At 27.0% G+C, this 14006-nt stretch overlaps 1 protein-coding gene across 5 annotated transcripts in view; it reads left to right on the forward strand.

The window, feature by feature from the left end:
- The window catches only part of LOC129609872 (afadin), a 164707-nt gene that overhangs the window by 50859 nt on the left and 99842 nt on the right, over nucleotides 1–14006 (forward strand). For all 5 annotated transcript variants that reach the window (XM_055522031.1, XM_055522033.1, XM_055522029.1 and 2 more), the window contains 5 exons: nucleotides 8839–8999; nucleotides 9095–9203; nucleotides 9269–9462; nucleotides 10797–11267; nucleotides 11349–11430. In XM_055522031.1, coding sequence (XP_055378006.1) covers nucleotides 8886–8999; nucleotides 9095–9203; nucleotides 9269–9462; nucleotides 10797–11267; nucleotides 11349–11430 — 970 coding nt within the window. In that variant the 5' untranslated portion in view covers nucleotides 8839–8885. The remainder of the gene's footprint in view (nucleotides 1–8838; nucleotides 9000–9094; nucleotides 9204–9268; nucleotides 9463–10796; nucleotides 11268–11348; nucleotides 11431–14006) is intronic.

Below are 14006 nucleotides of genomic sequence, written 5' to 3' on the forward strand. Positions count from 1 at the left end.
TTGCATTGAAGCTGTATGTTTTAAGCTCGAGATTAAGCAACTTGGCTGTATTTACTTATGATTTATTTATGTATATTTTTTATTGTATAAATTAAAAAAACTTTCGACAACAAAAACTTATTAGTGGTTTTTCGTTTTAAAATCAATATAAAACCACAAGCATTAACAATTGTTGAAATTTAAGTATTGAAACTATAAATTTTATGTTTCATGATCGGAAGTTTTATTTGCAATTTGCTAATGTTGTCTTATTGGAAATGCAATTGAAATGCAGTAAAGTTGTGCGGTAGAAAGGCGAGCCGCAAATGATGATTTATAAATGCATTCCTAACGAAATTTACAAATCTATATAAAAAGAGTAAATTGGACAACAAAATTATTTTCAAATTTTAAAATGTTTAAATATCTTATTTAATTTTATCATAAATTCTAACTTCACTTTTAAATTGACTCCGGGTTGAACAGAGTTGTATTTGGAGAAAACAGGGTTGTTTGTTAGAGAAATAGGATTAAAGTTATTTCCTTAAAACAGGGATTGAAAGAGATCAAAAGCTTAAACAAGTTTAATTTGTAACATTTTTACAATTATTTAACCAAATATTAAGAGTTTAAATTTGGAATGTGTTAAGGCTTCTTTTTCTAATTCATTACAAAATAAATAAGTATACCAATCGATCGACCTCAATTTAGCCAGTTCAACTATCAATTTCTTCGTTTTCTTTTTATGCGTCTGCGTTCGATTCATATTATACAAATTTTCTATCATCAGATGATGTAAAAATAATTTCTAATTTTTAAGCGTATATAATTGAATCTTATATGTATGTATATGAATAAAATGGTGATTGTAACAATGAATTTTCTTTTATTGGGCCCAGAAGATACAAACAAAAATTGAAATAAATAGCAAAAGGTTAAAACTTAGAAAATTTAGACTAGTAAATTAATAAAATAAACTTGAAACTTGTGAATACATTTTTTTCGCAAAATAATTTCCAACATAACAAGTTTTAAAAAAGAAAATTCAACTTTTTTTTTACTAAATCTAATTTTTATTATTATCAAGCGGTTAGTGATGATGTTGATGATGATTATGAAGAAGATAGACTCTACTATTACATAGCATAGACTATTTTTTTTATAAGTAACTCACGATTTTTATTTTGAAAATTTAAAAATCGATTCAACAATAAATACGTGACGGTTAATTACATCTAGGCATAAATACTTATATAAAGTATATTTATATATGTACATACGTACATACTAATATATTTGTTATTACATATTATGTTACAGAAAAGAAATATGTATGTGTATAAAATTACAAGATTTTTAAATTATTTGATTCCAAGGGGGTTAAATAACTTGTAAGAGTATTAATGTAGGTACCCAGATTTAATGAAAACCCTGAACCTGAACAGGTGAATTTCAATGCATTTTTTTTATCATTTTTTTTTTTGTTGTAATCATTATAACAAGTACATTATTTATTATACAGTAGAACCCGAATAAGTGCAAAACTAAAAAGAAAAATTATTGCAATTTAAGAAGCTTTTGTAATAATACCACTTGATAAATTCAAAATTTTTGTGCATAAACAGCCTGATCGTCTATCTTGATTTTTCATTCTTTTTTTATTCACTTTCAAATCAGAATTCTCCATTTTTCACTTTTCCAATAAAATTACTCATTTTTTCAATTTGATTTTTGCATTTTTTGTCAAAATATTGACTGAACGTCACATTCATAAACATAGTAAATAAATTTTGTACACATTTTAGAAAAAAAGCGAGATACGCAATACCGAATAATTCTTCTCACTCGAAAATTACATTATACAAATATAAGTATGATAGTTACTCATTTTCTTCTCACTTTCCAAATAAAATAGCGAGATAGACACTCAGGTCCATAGTAAAGGGTTCAGACAAACATGATATTTTTAGTTTTGTAATTGCTGCTTGATTGGTAATATCATTGGCGCGCACATCTAAGCTACTAAATTATTGCAGTTGCATGTAGAGCATCACTTTCAACCGAGCTTTGAATTTTTAAGGGTTCCGAATACGCGGATTGGACTGTGCACGTAAGACTTATAATAAGGGAAATGTGATCATTTTAATTTTATTAATGATGGTATCAAAATTCATTCGATAAATTCAAATGATTTGTTTTTTTCAAATTCGTTTTGATTTTTTGAATCATACAATTATTAATTCTTTGATTAAACAGCAATAATTGTAATTAATATGAAATTGATTCTTCACGCTTTTTATCTATTGAACAAGATTAAATTCAACAAGATTTCATTTCATTTTAAATAAATGTAAAGTTTGATAAAAATAAACTAATTATGGTTGTAATAGAAATTTGCTGGAAAAGAAAATCGAAATTTTACTATCTATAATTGGCTAATTGTAGTCAATATGCTAAATATGCAATTTGTTACTTTACAATTCTAAGTTCTACGTATTTCAAATATAATTCCTAAGCAATTTTGATTAACAGCAGCCGAACTTTTCAAACAATGAATTTTTTTTTTCAATATTGTTTAATTTTAAAGCACTCTTGATTGATTATTAAAAGGATTGCATATTTAGAGCTAAATTAAAACTGAACTATCCCGACATCTATTATCTTTGTTAAGATTTACAAAATTGAAATTATTAACCAAATTCTTTACACCTAGAATTTGAATATTTTTATACCCTGCACTTCGTGAAGGGTATATTAACTTTGGTATGGAGTTTGTAACTACTTGAAGGAGTCATCTGCGGTATGGACATATATATATATTCTTGCTCAGCGTAAAATTCTGCGTTGATTTAGACATGTCCGTCCGTCCGTCCGTCCGTCCGATCGCACGATAACTCAAAAACGAATAATGCAATCGACACCAAACTTTCACAAGTTGCTTCTTTTGTGCCAAGGACGAACCCTATTGTAATTGGGCCAATTCGGATAACAGGTTCGGGTAGCTGCCATACAACTCAAAGAGTTTATTTTAATTATTTCAAAAACTAATAAAGGTACAAATATAAAATTTTGTATACATGTGTCCAATTATATTCTACATATGCTCTAAAAATTTTAATGAGATAGCTGCACCGGTTCGGGTGGCTGCCATACAACTCCAAAAGCAAATTTTTTATATTCGGCAAAATAATAAAGTCAGATTCATGAAACTTGGCAGTCGTGTGTCCAATTATAGGACAAAGATATTTCTGAAGTTTTGGTGGAATTGCTTGACAGGTTCGAGTGGCTCCCATACAACTCCAAAAGCTTATTTTAAGTATTTGGAAAAGTAATAAAGTTAGATTCATGAAACTTAGCAGTTGTGTGTCCAATTATAGATCAGATATACCTGCGAAGTTTTAGTATAATTGCTTGACAGGTTCGGGTACCTGCCATACAACTCCAAAAGCTAATTTTAAATATTTGGAAAAATAATAAAGTCAAATTCATGAAACTTGGCAGTTGTTTGTCCAATTATAGATCAGATATATTTGCGAAGTTTTAGTGGAATTGCTTGGCAGGTTCGGGTAGCTGCCATACAACTCCAAAAGCTAATTTTAAATATTTGGAAAAATAATAAAGACAGATTCATTAAACTTGGCAGTTGTGTGTCCAATTATAGGTCAAAGATATTTCTGAAGTTTTAGTGGAATTGCTTGGCAGGTTCAGGTACCTGCTATACAACTCCAAAAGCTAATTTTAAATACTTGGAAAAATAATAAAGTCAAATTCACGAAACTTGGTAGTTGTGTGTTCAGTTATAGATCAGACATATCCGCAAAGTTTCTATAGAATGGTTTCACAGGTTTGAGTAATTGCTATACAACAATGAAACGTGCAGGGTATAATTCAATCGGTTCATACCGACTGAAACGTTTTTACTTGTTAAGTTTTAGTTTTGTTCTATTTTTGAGTTTCCTTTAATTTTCAATTGACCTTTTTAATAAAAAATGACAATAATCAATCTTGTTCACAAGTTCACAAAGAATGAATTAGAATGCAATTATAATGCCTTCATACAGAATTTTTAATATTAACTATTAAAATACCATTGAAACATCGCTAATAGAAATAAATGAAATTCATACCGATATTTTTATGAAATGAAATACATACTTAGGTACCCTAATTTTTAATTCTGTGAACTTCGGGTGTTTTACATATAAAAACATTTTTAATGTTTTAAAATTTTATTTGCATAACATAAGATAGGCCATAATAAGAGCATAATTCTTGTTTTTTTTTTAAACAGGAAGAACACAAAATTTTCAAGAAATTTAAGAGGATGGGAGAATTTATTCGCTAACAACATGATTTTACTATTAAAATGAATATGTGTATATACGTACATATATATGTATATACATATACACATATTCACAGAAAGTTTATAATATGCACACCAATCAAACAACTGTAGCGTGCAATTGTAAAATGAAGATAAGAAGAAAAAGACTAAGCGAAAAGAAAAAAATTAAAAACCCGTTCATGTTTTGCTCTACTTCTACATTCAACCATACAGCAGCGCCCTCTAAAAGTTTTCACATTCATTTATTTTAATTTTTCATTTTGTTTGTAAGAAACTCTCGAACAAAGGAAACAAAAATCGCTTAAAATTAGATAGTGAAGTTGTGCAGAATTTTTTTGTTTGTTTTTTTTTTATCTTGTTTGGTTGGATTAGCGACTAGCGTTTTTTTTCTGTCATCTAAGGTTTTTATATTTTTTTAAAATTCTTTTTGTTTTTGTAGCAACAATGCAATTTATTTTAATTTTCCGTCTCGTAAAAGCGCGCTTTTTTTTTTTGATTTTGTTCAATTTATTTTTGTTTCTTTTTTGTTTTCTTTTTTACATGTCGTCATGCAGTGTGAAAAACGTAACCTATCGTAACATAAATTCTTCTTATTGCTATTTGATTCTTCAATTTATCTGCTAAAATCAGGAGCGTAACAAGTAACAATTTTTTTGTTTTTGTTTTCCGAACGTTTTAAAAACTTTAATTAAATTTGTGAAGGCAATCAACGGATGTGGAAAAGAGACAATATCAGTAAATAGTGTTTGGAATATTGGAATCATTTGAAGAGAAATATGAAAGAAAAATTAAAATTTTTATTTAGCACTCATCGTAATTACATAAGTACGTGGAAATCCTGTTTTACTGGATACGTAATAAACAGTTTTGTTTCTAGATAATTTAAGTGTAGTGCCTTTTGATTATGTAAACTATAAGAGTTTAAAAATGCCAATTATTTGCCAATTTTAAAAAAGTTTTTTGTAATTGTGGTTAATTCCTAATTTTGTAAGCCTTTAAAACAAAAACAACAATAATTTTTCGAAACACTCAAACTGCTTCAAGTACAGTCTGAAATACACGAAATTTGAAATGTCATTTAAAAATTTTAAGATTTAAGAATTGCTTGCAAGAAATTAACTCATGTGTATATACATATGCTAAAGTTTATTAATGATTTTATCTTAAGCACAGTTTACACAATTAATTTTTTCTTCAAGTTTTAAATTAATTATGTTTAAAATAAAATATAATTTAAAAGTTGTCTTTCGCATCCAAAATACTATCATGAAAACTGCTCGAAAATTTGTTCCAAAACCTGAGTACAAAATAAAATTTTAATAACGTGATTAGATTGTTATGTAAAAATTTTTATTAAATCATCGAAAATTTTTTTATAGCTCTTACGCTTTACATACATATGTCGTGGACTCTAAGTGTGGAAACTGTATTATAATACTGCATTTTTGTACTACATTCGATATTAATATAAAAATTCTTAAGAATTTCATTGTTGAACTCCTTACTACTTCATTTTAACTCCAATTTCAAAATACATCAGCAGCATATGAAGTTCAGCATTTAAATATAAGAAAATTTGATTTTCTCATTTAGACCTACATATATAAATTATGTACATACAGGATTTATGTATGTACCTAGAAAGAATATAATTGTAATGAATTTTTGCAATAATGACAATTTTAATTATGTATTTCAAAAAACCGGTTCAAACCGCAGAATTAACTCATTTTACATGAAATAAGAGCAAGAAAAGCAGAATAAAAGAGAAGAAGGTATAGAAATTGATATATAGAACATTGTTTACATTCATACAAAAACATGTATGTATTAAGATATATTTGTTTGTATGCAATAAGAAAAATATATACATACGTACATGCATACATTTAGGAAGTGAGTAATTGAACCGGCGCGAAAATTATTCATCAACCGTCATCATCGTAATCATTTTCGTTTTTTATCATATAATAATCTATATGAGAATTAAATTATTACTAACAGGAACATCAACAATATGATTATCTATGTATGTATCATATGTTTGATCAGTAGATATTAAGTTTATGTACGCATAGGTATGAACCGACTTATATAGGTACCATGTATACATTTTGTTTATACAACTTAGTTTAGCAGTTGATCTAATTAAAATTTCCAGGTTTTTTAATCATCTTCCATACTTTTTATATGTACATACATATATGCATTCGAAACCAACAAGTAGCTAGTGTAATAAGTATGTTTGTGCATCTGTATAATATAAATACTTAGATATGAATGATATTTTAAACATTTCATTTATTTTTGGGTTTTTAACCGCATTGAGTGATAAAAAAAATAATTTTATATTTGTTCCTGTGTCGTATTGTAACACTTTTTTTTGTGCTTATTTCATAACGGAAGAGTATAATTGTCACCTTCTTCCGTTCTTTTCAATTAACTGAACACAATTCGTAACGAAATCTTTTTGAAAATTACAATTAAAATTATGTTTTTCATAAGTTTCAATTAAATTTGAGAAATTATTGTTCCATAAACAGAAATTTCAATATTGGTAAAGTTTGACTTTATTTCTTATTTTAATTATCCTATATTTTTAATGCTTTTCTTAATTTTTATTATAATTATTAGTGCTTTTCAAGTTCAATAGCTGATCTTATATTTTACAAGTAGCATAATTAACAGTTTGTGACTGTGACTGGAGAATTTTAGAACGTTTCTTGGAGAGAATTTCAAAAGTTTGAATTATTATATAACGTATTCTGCGTTGTTGAGGATCGATAGAGTTTGAATTTGTACTATTTCAAATCTCGTTACTGGGCACTAGTCAGTGAAGTATCACTTGCATAAGTTGGGAAAATCGGGTTTCATCTTTCGCAGATTTTGTGGCACAGTGACGAAACTGTCGTACACATTCTTTACGATTTCCCTGTTACTGCGCAAATATTTTGGGCAGGGTTTCTCAAGCATTCGAAAGGTGCTGTCCAATTTCCTTGAGCATATCGCGAGCTTTACCCTTGGAACAGGGATATTATAGGCGGAAGCGTAGGCAGACTAAAATTAATTGCTAATGGCTGTAGGTCGGTGGAAGACGTTTTCTTGCCTCTTTCAAACACTTACATCAACTCGATTAAAGTGGATTATTGAAACTAAATTAAGATTCCTATCATCTTAGTAAAGTTGGGACTCCATGCTTCCCTTAAATAAAGCATAATAATCCCATGGTTCACCAAATAGCGTATTTCCTACAGATTAATAGTCAAAATATAATGAAATATGTTTCTTTTAATTTTTAATATAAAAAACTTAAATTTTTAAAAGATTCAAAATAACTTTGATAATTTTAGTTTTATTTAAAATTTTTACTTAGATTTTTTATAAATATTTGGTGTTTTACTTCTTTATTTTTCTTTAATTTTATTCTTTATTGTGAATTTTAAAAGCAAAAAATTCAAGATACTGTGAACAAGTTTTCTCATTTTTTTTTGTTGAGTTATAAAAGCCCCTAATTATCAAATTATTTAACATTTTTAGTTCTTAATAAAAACCAATAAAATTATATAAAATTTGTTCCAATACTTTTCAAACAACCCTTACTTTGTTCATTTCAACAGTAATAATTCAAATACCAACAAGTTATTCTAGTAAACAAAACATAATATCCTTAATGACGCACACTATAATGAAATTGCATAAAAATAAAAGGTATTCGTTAAGCAAACTTATCATAAGATAACGGAACAACAGAATTGTTTTTTAATTGAAATTGTAAGTAGTAAAATGAAAAATAAATGGAAATGAAAGTTAAGTGAAATAATTATAAAATTAGGTACTTCTAAGTGTGTCAAAATCAAAGACTGTAAGGTAATATTCTTGCCATTCCAGTAAATTTTTGACTTTAAACAACGATCCGGAAAAACTAGATTCAACATTTTTAAAATTTCAGCATTTTATGTATTCATTCAGCATTTTGCAACCTTCAAAAAAATAAAGCGCAAAATAAATTACAATTGCAACCTCTATTACATTGTTTCTCGTTATCAACTCTCTAACCTCATACATAGAACTGTTGCGAACGAAAATTTAACTAAATAATTCCTTTAAGAAATTTTTCGAATATTTATAAAAATCCTTCTGCAAACAAATACATAAAAGACTTATTTCTTTTAAAGGCTCTAGAGACAACGGTTGCTTTTGTCATAATTTGTACAAAATTCTTTTTAGGGGAAGAATTTAATGCAATTATGATGTCTATAGCGACGACTACTAAATAACTTTAATGAAAAAAAATTTATTTTGAAAAAAGAGGTGAAGCACCTTTTAATATTTTTTAAGTCTATTGAATTAAATATTTTTTAGTTAGTTTTTCTTCAATATTCGAAAATTAAGTTTAAAATTTTATCCATACTTGGCATTGATTTTTAAATTATAAAAATTAACACATAATATTTCCCTAATAATTGATTTCATTAATAATTAATTTTACTTTCTCTTATTCTATTCAACAGGAAACAAATCAAATAACCAAATGTGAGGTGTTTTGAGGGAAAAAAATATGGAAATGCCTATACAAGATAAAAAGATGTTAGAACGCAAAGCCGTTCAAACAGTGATACAACAATGGAATACAAATCGCATAGATTTATTTGCACTCTCTGAGCCAGATGAGGTTTGTTTACATTCCAATAAATTCTTTATTAAATAACTAACAAAATGTTGTACATAACGTGGAGTAAATTTAAATAATCTGTAATTTATTTTTAGAATCTATTATTTCATGGTGTTATGCGATTTTATTTTCAAGATGCTGGACAAAAGGTAGCAACAAAATGTATTCGAGTAGCATCGGATGCAACTGTTTCAGATGTGATAGGTTTGTATATAAATTTAAATAATAATTTTTATTCCATTTTGAATAATTTTTTTTTTTAATTTTAGAAACTTTAGTTGAAAAATTTCGTCCGGATATGAGAATGCTTTCAGTACCAAATTATGCCCTCTATGAGGTACATGCAAATGGTGAGGAGAGACGATTAAATCCAGATGAAAAACCATTATTAGTACAACTGAATTGGCATATTGATGATAGAGAAGGACGATTTCTTTTAAGAAATATAGATCAAAAAACGACGGTAAACATTTAATTACAATATCTTTATTACAACGAGAAAGCTCTCGAAATATTTTCATTATCTGCAATGGTTATTTGCAATTTAAACAAAAAAAACTTAAAACTAGTGTTATAACGTAAGGAGGTCAAACCATTTTAGGAAAGGTTTTAACATTTCATCGCATATTTCTCTCTTTGGATCGAAAGTGTCCGTTTTCAAAAATTATATAATGTTTCAATGCGCGCCTTATAAATGTTTCAAACCTAAAATTATTTCTTCGTGTTTTAGAGAAAATTCACATCACGCCTAAAATTTTATTAACTTTAGAGATCTTGTTGCCTGACATGTCAACTTCAAAAAAATGTTCTTGTAAAAACCTTATAACTCAAAAAAAATTCTTTTCTTTAATCTATTAATCTATTAATCTTCAATCTCTAAATTTCGTTTCTTTAATATCATTATTCTTGTTTGTTTAGTATTTTAATCAATTTGCTTTTGAAACTTACGAAAACCGTTCCTATATTAACCGTTCTACATGATACTTATTGACTTTTTAAAAATAATTCCACCAAACTTTTAAAGCTATTTAAGAAATTTTTTGCAATAGCCAACTTGATGCTTTAATTTCAGTGTAGTTAATATATTTCTGGTTATTGCAGAGATTTTTCAAGTTAAAAAATAATTTTAGATTTAAATGCTTTCCACATTTTCTAAAACCTTTTTCCTTTCTTCTATCTTTTACACGAAATTAATATCTTGTTTAAAATTCTATGAATTTTAATTTTCCAAGGAAATCGCTTATTTTATTATTTGAAGCCCCTCATATAAAGTAGCTGTATTGAAATTTTTGAGTTAACATATTTTTCGGAATCATTGAGCTTCTTCGGTTTTTTTATTCATATTTCAAATGCTGGCATTACAAATACATTTCGTGCTGAGTATGCTATTTATTTTTAGGATTTTAATTTGCTTTAATATTCCCTTTTGGGTCTATTAAGTTCGATTTTCGAAAAAAAATTTTAAAATGTAGAGCTGGGCAATATCTTTTCAACGATATGGCAAATATTCGATTTAAATTTTGTATTCCAGAATAATTGTGATTTAAACAAGTTGCGTCGGTATCAAATACATACAAAAAAAATATGCTCACAAGCACAAACGAGTTAATATAAAGTCTTTCTGACTCATACATCTAAAAATTTCATTAAAACCTAATAAAAAACTTCTCCCATTGCTTGAGTATTTTTTTTTTTTGAAATTTGTACAAGTGCATTTTAAAAACCGAAAAACAATCACTAATTTTTTTTTTTTAAATCAAAATTTATCCTTAAAGCTAAATTAAAATTAATTTTTAGACAATTGAAAGTACAGACAATAATTTTAAAAGAAAACTATCGAAAAGGGAGAAAAAGGAACAAAAGAAGAAAGAGAAATTAGCAAAATTAAACTCTGAATCAGGTAGTATATCTGGTGTAGGAGGTGGCAATAACATTGGTAATGGTAGTAATGATGCAAATCATGTTGCAGAAAAATTATATACTGAATTACCAGAAACATCATTTACACGTTCAATATCAAATCCAGAAGCTGTAATGAGACGTCGTAGACAACAAAAATTAGAGAAAAAATTACAACAGTTTCGTTCGAGAGATGGTGGACCAGATACTGGTGGAACATTAAAGATATATGGAGAAAGTTTATGTCGTGATGTGCCTTATAAAACTTTATTATTATCGATACGAGATTGTGCGCAAGCAGTTGTTAGAGAAATGTTAACAAAATATGGTTTAGAAAAAGCTGATCCGCTACATTATTGTTTAGTTCAAGTAATTAAAAATTTAATTTACAAAATATTTATACATTATACTTATTTTATTTTCGTTATTAACCTTTTAATTTTATTTTAGGTTAATAGTGATGGTACAGAATATATATTAGATGATGATGAATGTCCTTTATCAATTTTAATGAATCATCCAACATCTAGAGGTAAGTGGATTGTTTTATTTTGTTTCGATTTTTGAACGTTATTTAGGTGCCATTTACAAAATGTGTCCCAAGTTAATTTAAAGAAATTTTAAAAGAGTGCTGGAAAATTAAGATTTTGTTTAACCATTTCGGGCTACTGAAGCGGTCTCGATCAATACAACCCTTTTTTTCCGTCTTTATTGTTTCCTAATTTGTCATGCTGTTTTTGGTTAAATAAAATTTCTATTTCAATTAAAATACGGCTTTCGAAGAATTGAGAGTTTTCTTAATTAAAGATCATCTGCACTTTATTTGCTAGATTAATTCGCATTTCTTAACAAATAGGTCAATAGTTTTCGGTGAAGATTTTACTTGTTTTACTTTTTCCTTTTCCAATTAATTGAAAATCAAACAGTACATGCATTTGATTTACATATTATAAGCGTCTTCAGAGATTTTGCATTACAGTGTATTTTTTATTATACGAGCATTGATCTTGTATTTGAGAAAATTTATTTTTTCTTTAACACATTTTAATTTCTTAATAATTTGTGATTGGTATTTGTCAGGATTATTGGAAGAAGAACATCACAATTTTCTACTCTACATAATTAATCGTGTAAATTGGAGCAATTTTTTCTAAAAAAGACTTGTGCGATTTAATTATTTCAGCGCTGGCGAGCCCAAAACCTTCCATTTAGTTTTCTTTCTTCATTTATTTATGTGATGTTGTTTTAATTCATCTTGGGTGACTGATTATCATTAGCATAATACATAGTTATAGATTTGCATTTGTATTGAGTTCTTTTCGTTACGCTTTCCGAAACGGCTTATCTTCAGATCTTAGATATTAAAAATATTCATCGAGTTATGTTCGTTCGAAAGGTGGTTCGCATATTGCAGTGTTTCCTATTTACAACAAATCCTATGCATGTATTTGTACTTGAAGAACTTAGAATTTCAACGACCGATTTTTGATTAATTTATTGCTTAAGCTTTTCAATTTCTATTTTGAAGAACTTTATATCATCTATTATTACGTAGATTTCATTTCGGAGAGCTATATTTTCTTTTAATTAGGCCATTGACAGTTTCTCTGAATGAAATAAACTTATTGTGTAACAACACCAATGATGCATCATGAATTGATTGCTTAGCCATAATGGTCTCATGATTTTTTACTATTAAGCTGTCTCGATATTTCATGTTGTTTCCCTGTTGATTGTTTTGATAAACTCTGATTTTTTCAGGATTAGCTCCAATCTCGGTCGTATTTTCATTTTAAAAGCTGCAACATGTACCACAGAATCATTTTATACATTTCTCACTATTGTCTCTTTCAATTTTAACAAAACAACATTGGGAAATTATAAAATTTTGATTTTAAGTATTGACAATTGGACTTATAGTAATTTCTGCCTCTGCAAAGAATCTCCGTACGTTTTCACATTTTACTGAATTTTACAAATACTGAATTTGACACTTAGTACTTTTTACACATCTACATTTTATTTAAGCATTTTTTTCGCATGACAATCTGAAATGGCTGTAAATAGAATAAAAAAATTTACAGAAAACATTTACAGAATTAAATCAGTATTAATCTGAAAATTTGAATAAGGATTATTTTGGTATTAAAACATGTGGCCCTGAAAAATTTCCTAATTATTAAATTTAACTTTTGTACAAATATTCACATAGGAAATAATTTCAGCAAATATTCACAACAACTAACTTACCAATTATAGCATTTTGTAGAACCTGTGAACTTGAAAAGTATGAACTACTTATCATCATCTTTAAAATTTTGTAGAATATTTCCTTCATTTTCTTTTTTTCATTTCAAGTACCTAGTTTCACACCAATTTCCTTTAAATAAGAATCCTTTGTGTTTATGCATTTTGTCATTCCTGAGTTTGTAAGTCTTATCGATCCTATTCAATTAGCTAATATACTAACTACTGAGATTATTCAGCTGCGCTTATAGTAGCTTCAAAAAAAACAAAAAAAAAAACGAACTACTTAATGGATTTATTGAACTTTTTCAATAATGACACTCATTAATTTTTAATTGTTTATTCCTCACGCTAATTGATTTTATATTTAAAATTCTGTTTGTTCTATGTGTTTTTTCTAATCAAGAACATAATCTTGTATTAATAAAAATCTTTGTCAACATTAAGTTTTCTTTTCATGTCTAAGAAATACAAATGACCCAGTTTATCGAATCAAAGGAAAGAACGAAATACGTTGTTTTATCAATAATCACAACATACTTATCATCGAATATTTGCGTGGATTTTTAATTTTGTTTTTATTGTTTTGTAAATTTTTTTCCCTCTTTTTGTAAGGATTTATAAAAGTAAGCAGTGTAAAAGGATTCAGTTTTACTTTTACCTTGTTACTGCTTAATTTGATCAGACAAGAAATGAAATAAATTGAATTAAAATTTTAATTGTTGATTTTAGAAAAAATTCAAGTAAATTTAATAATTAAATAAAATAAAATTAATATTAATTGATAAGAATTAAACGTAAATTTTAAAGTATTTGAATTAACTAAATAATTTACATTGAAAAAAATGGAATATTGTATGG

This window comes from Condylostylus longicornis, unplaced genomic scaffold (genome assembly GCF_029603195.1).
Source record: "Condylostylus longicornis isolate FDR11 unplaced genomic scaffold, ASM2960319v2 ptg000040l, whole genome shotgun sequence".
Taxonomy (NCBI): Eukaryota; Metazoa; Arthropoda; class Insecta; order Diptera; family Dolichopodidae; genus Condylostylus; species Condylostylus longicornis.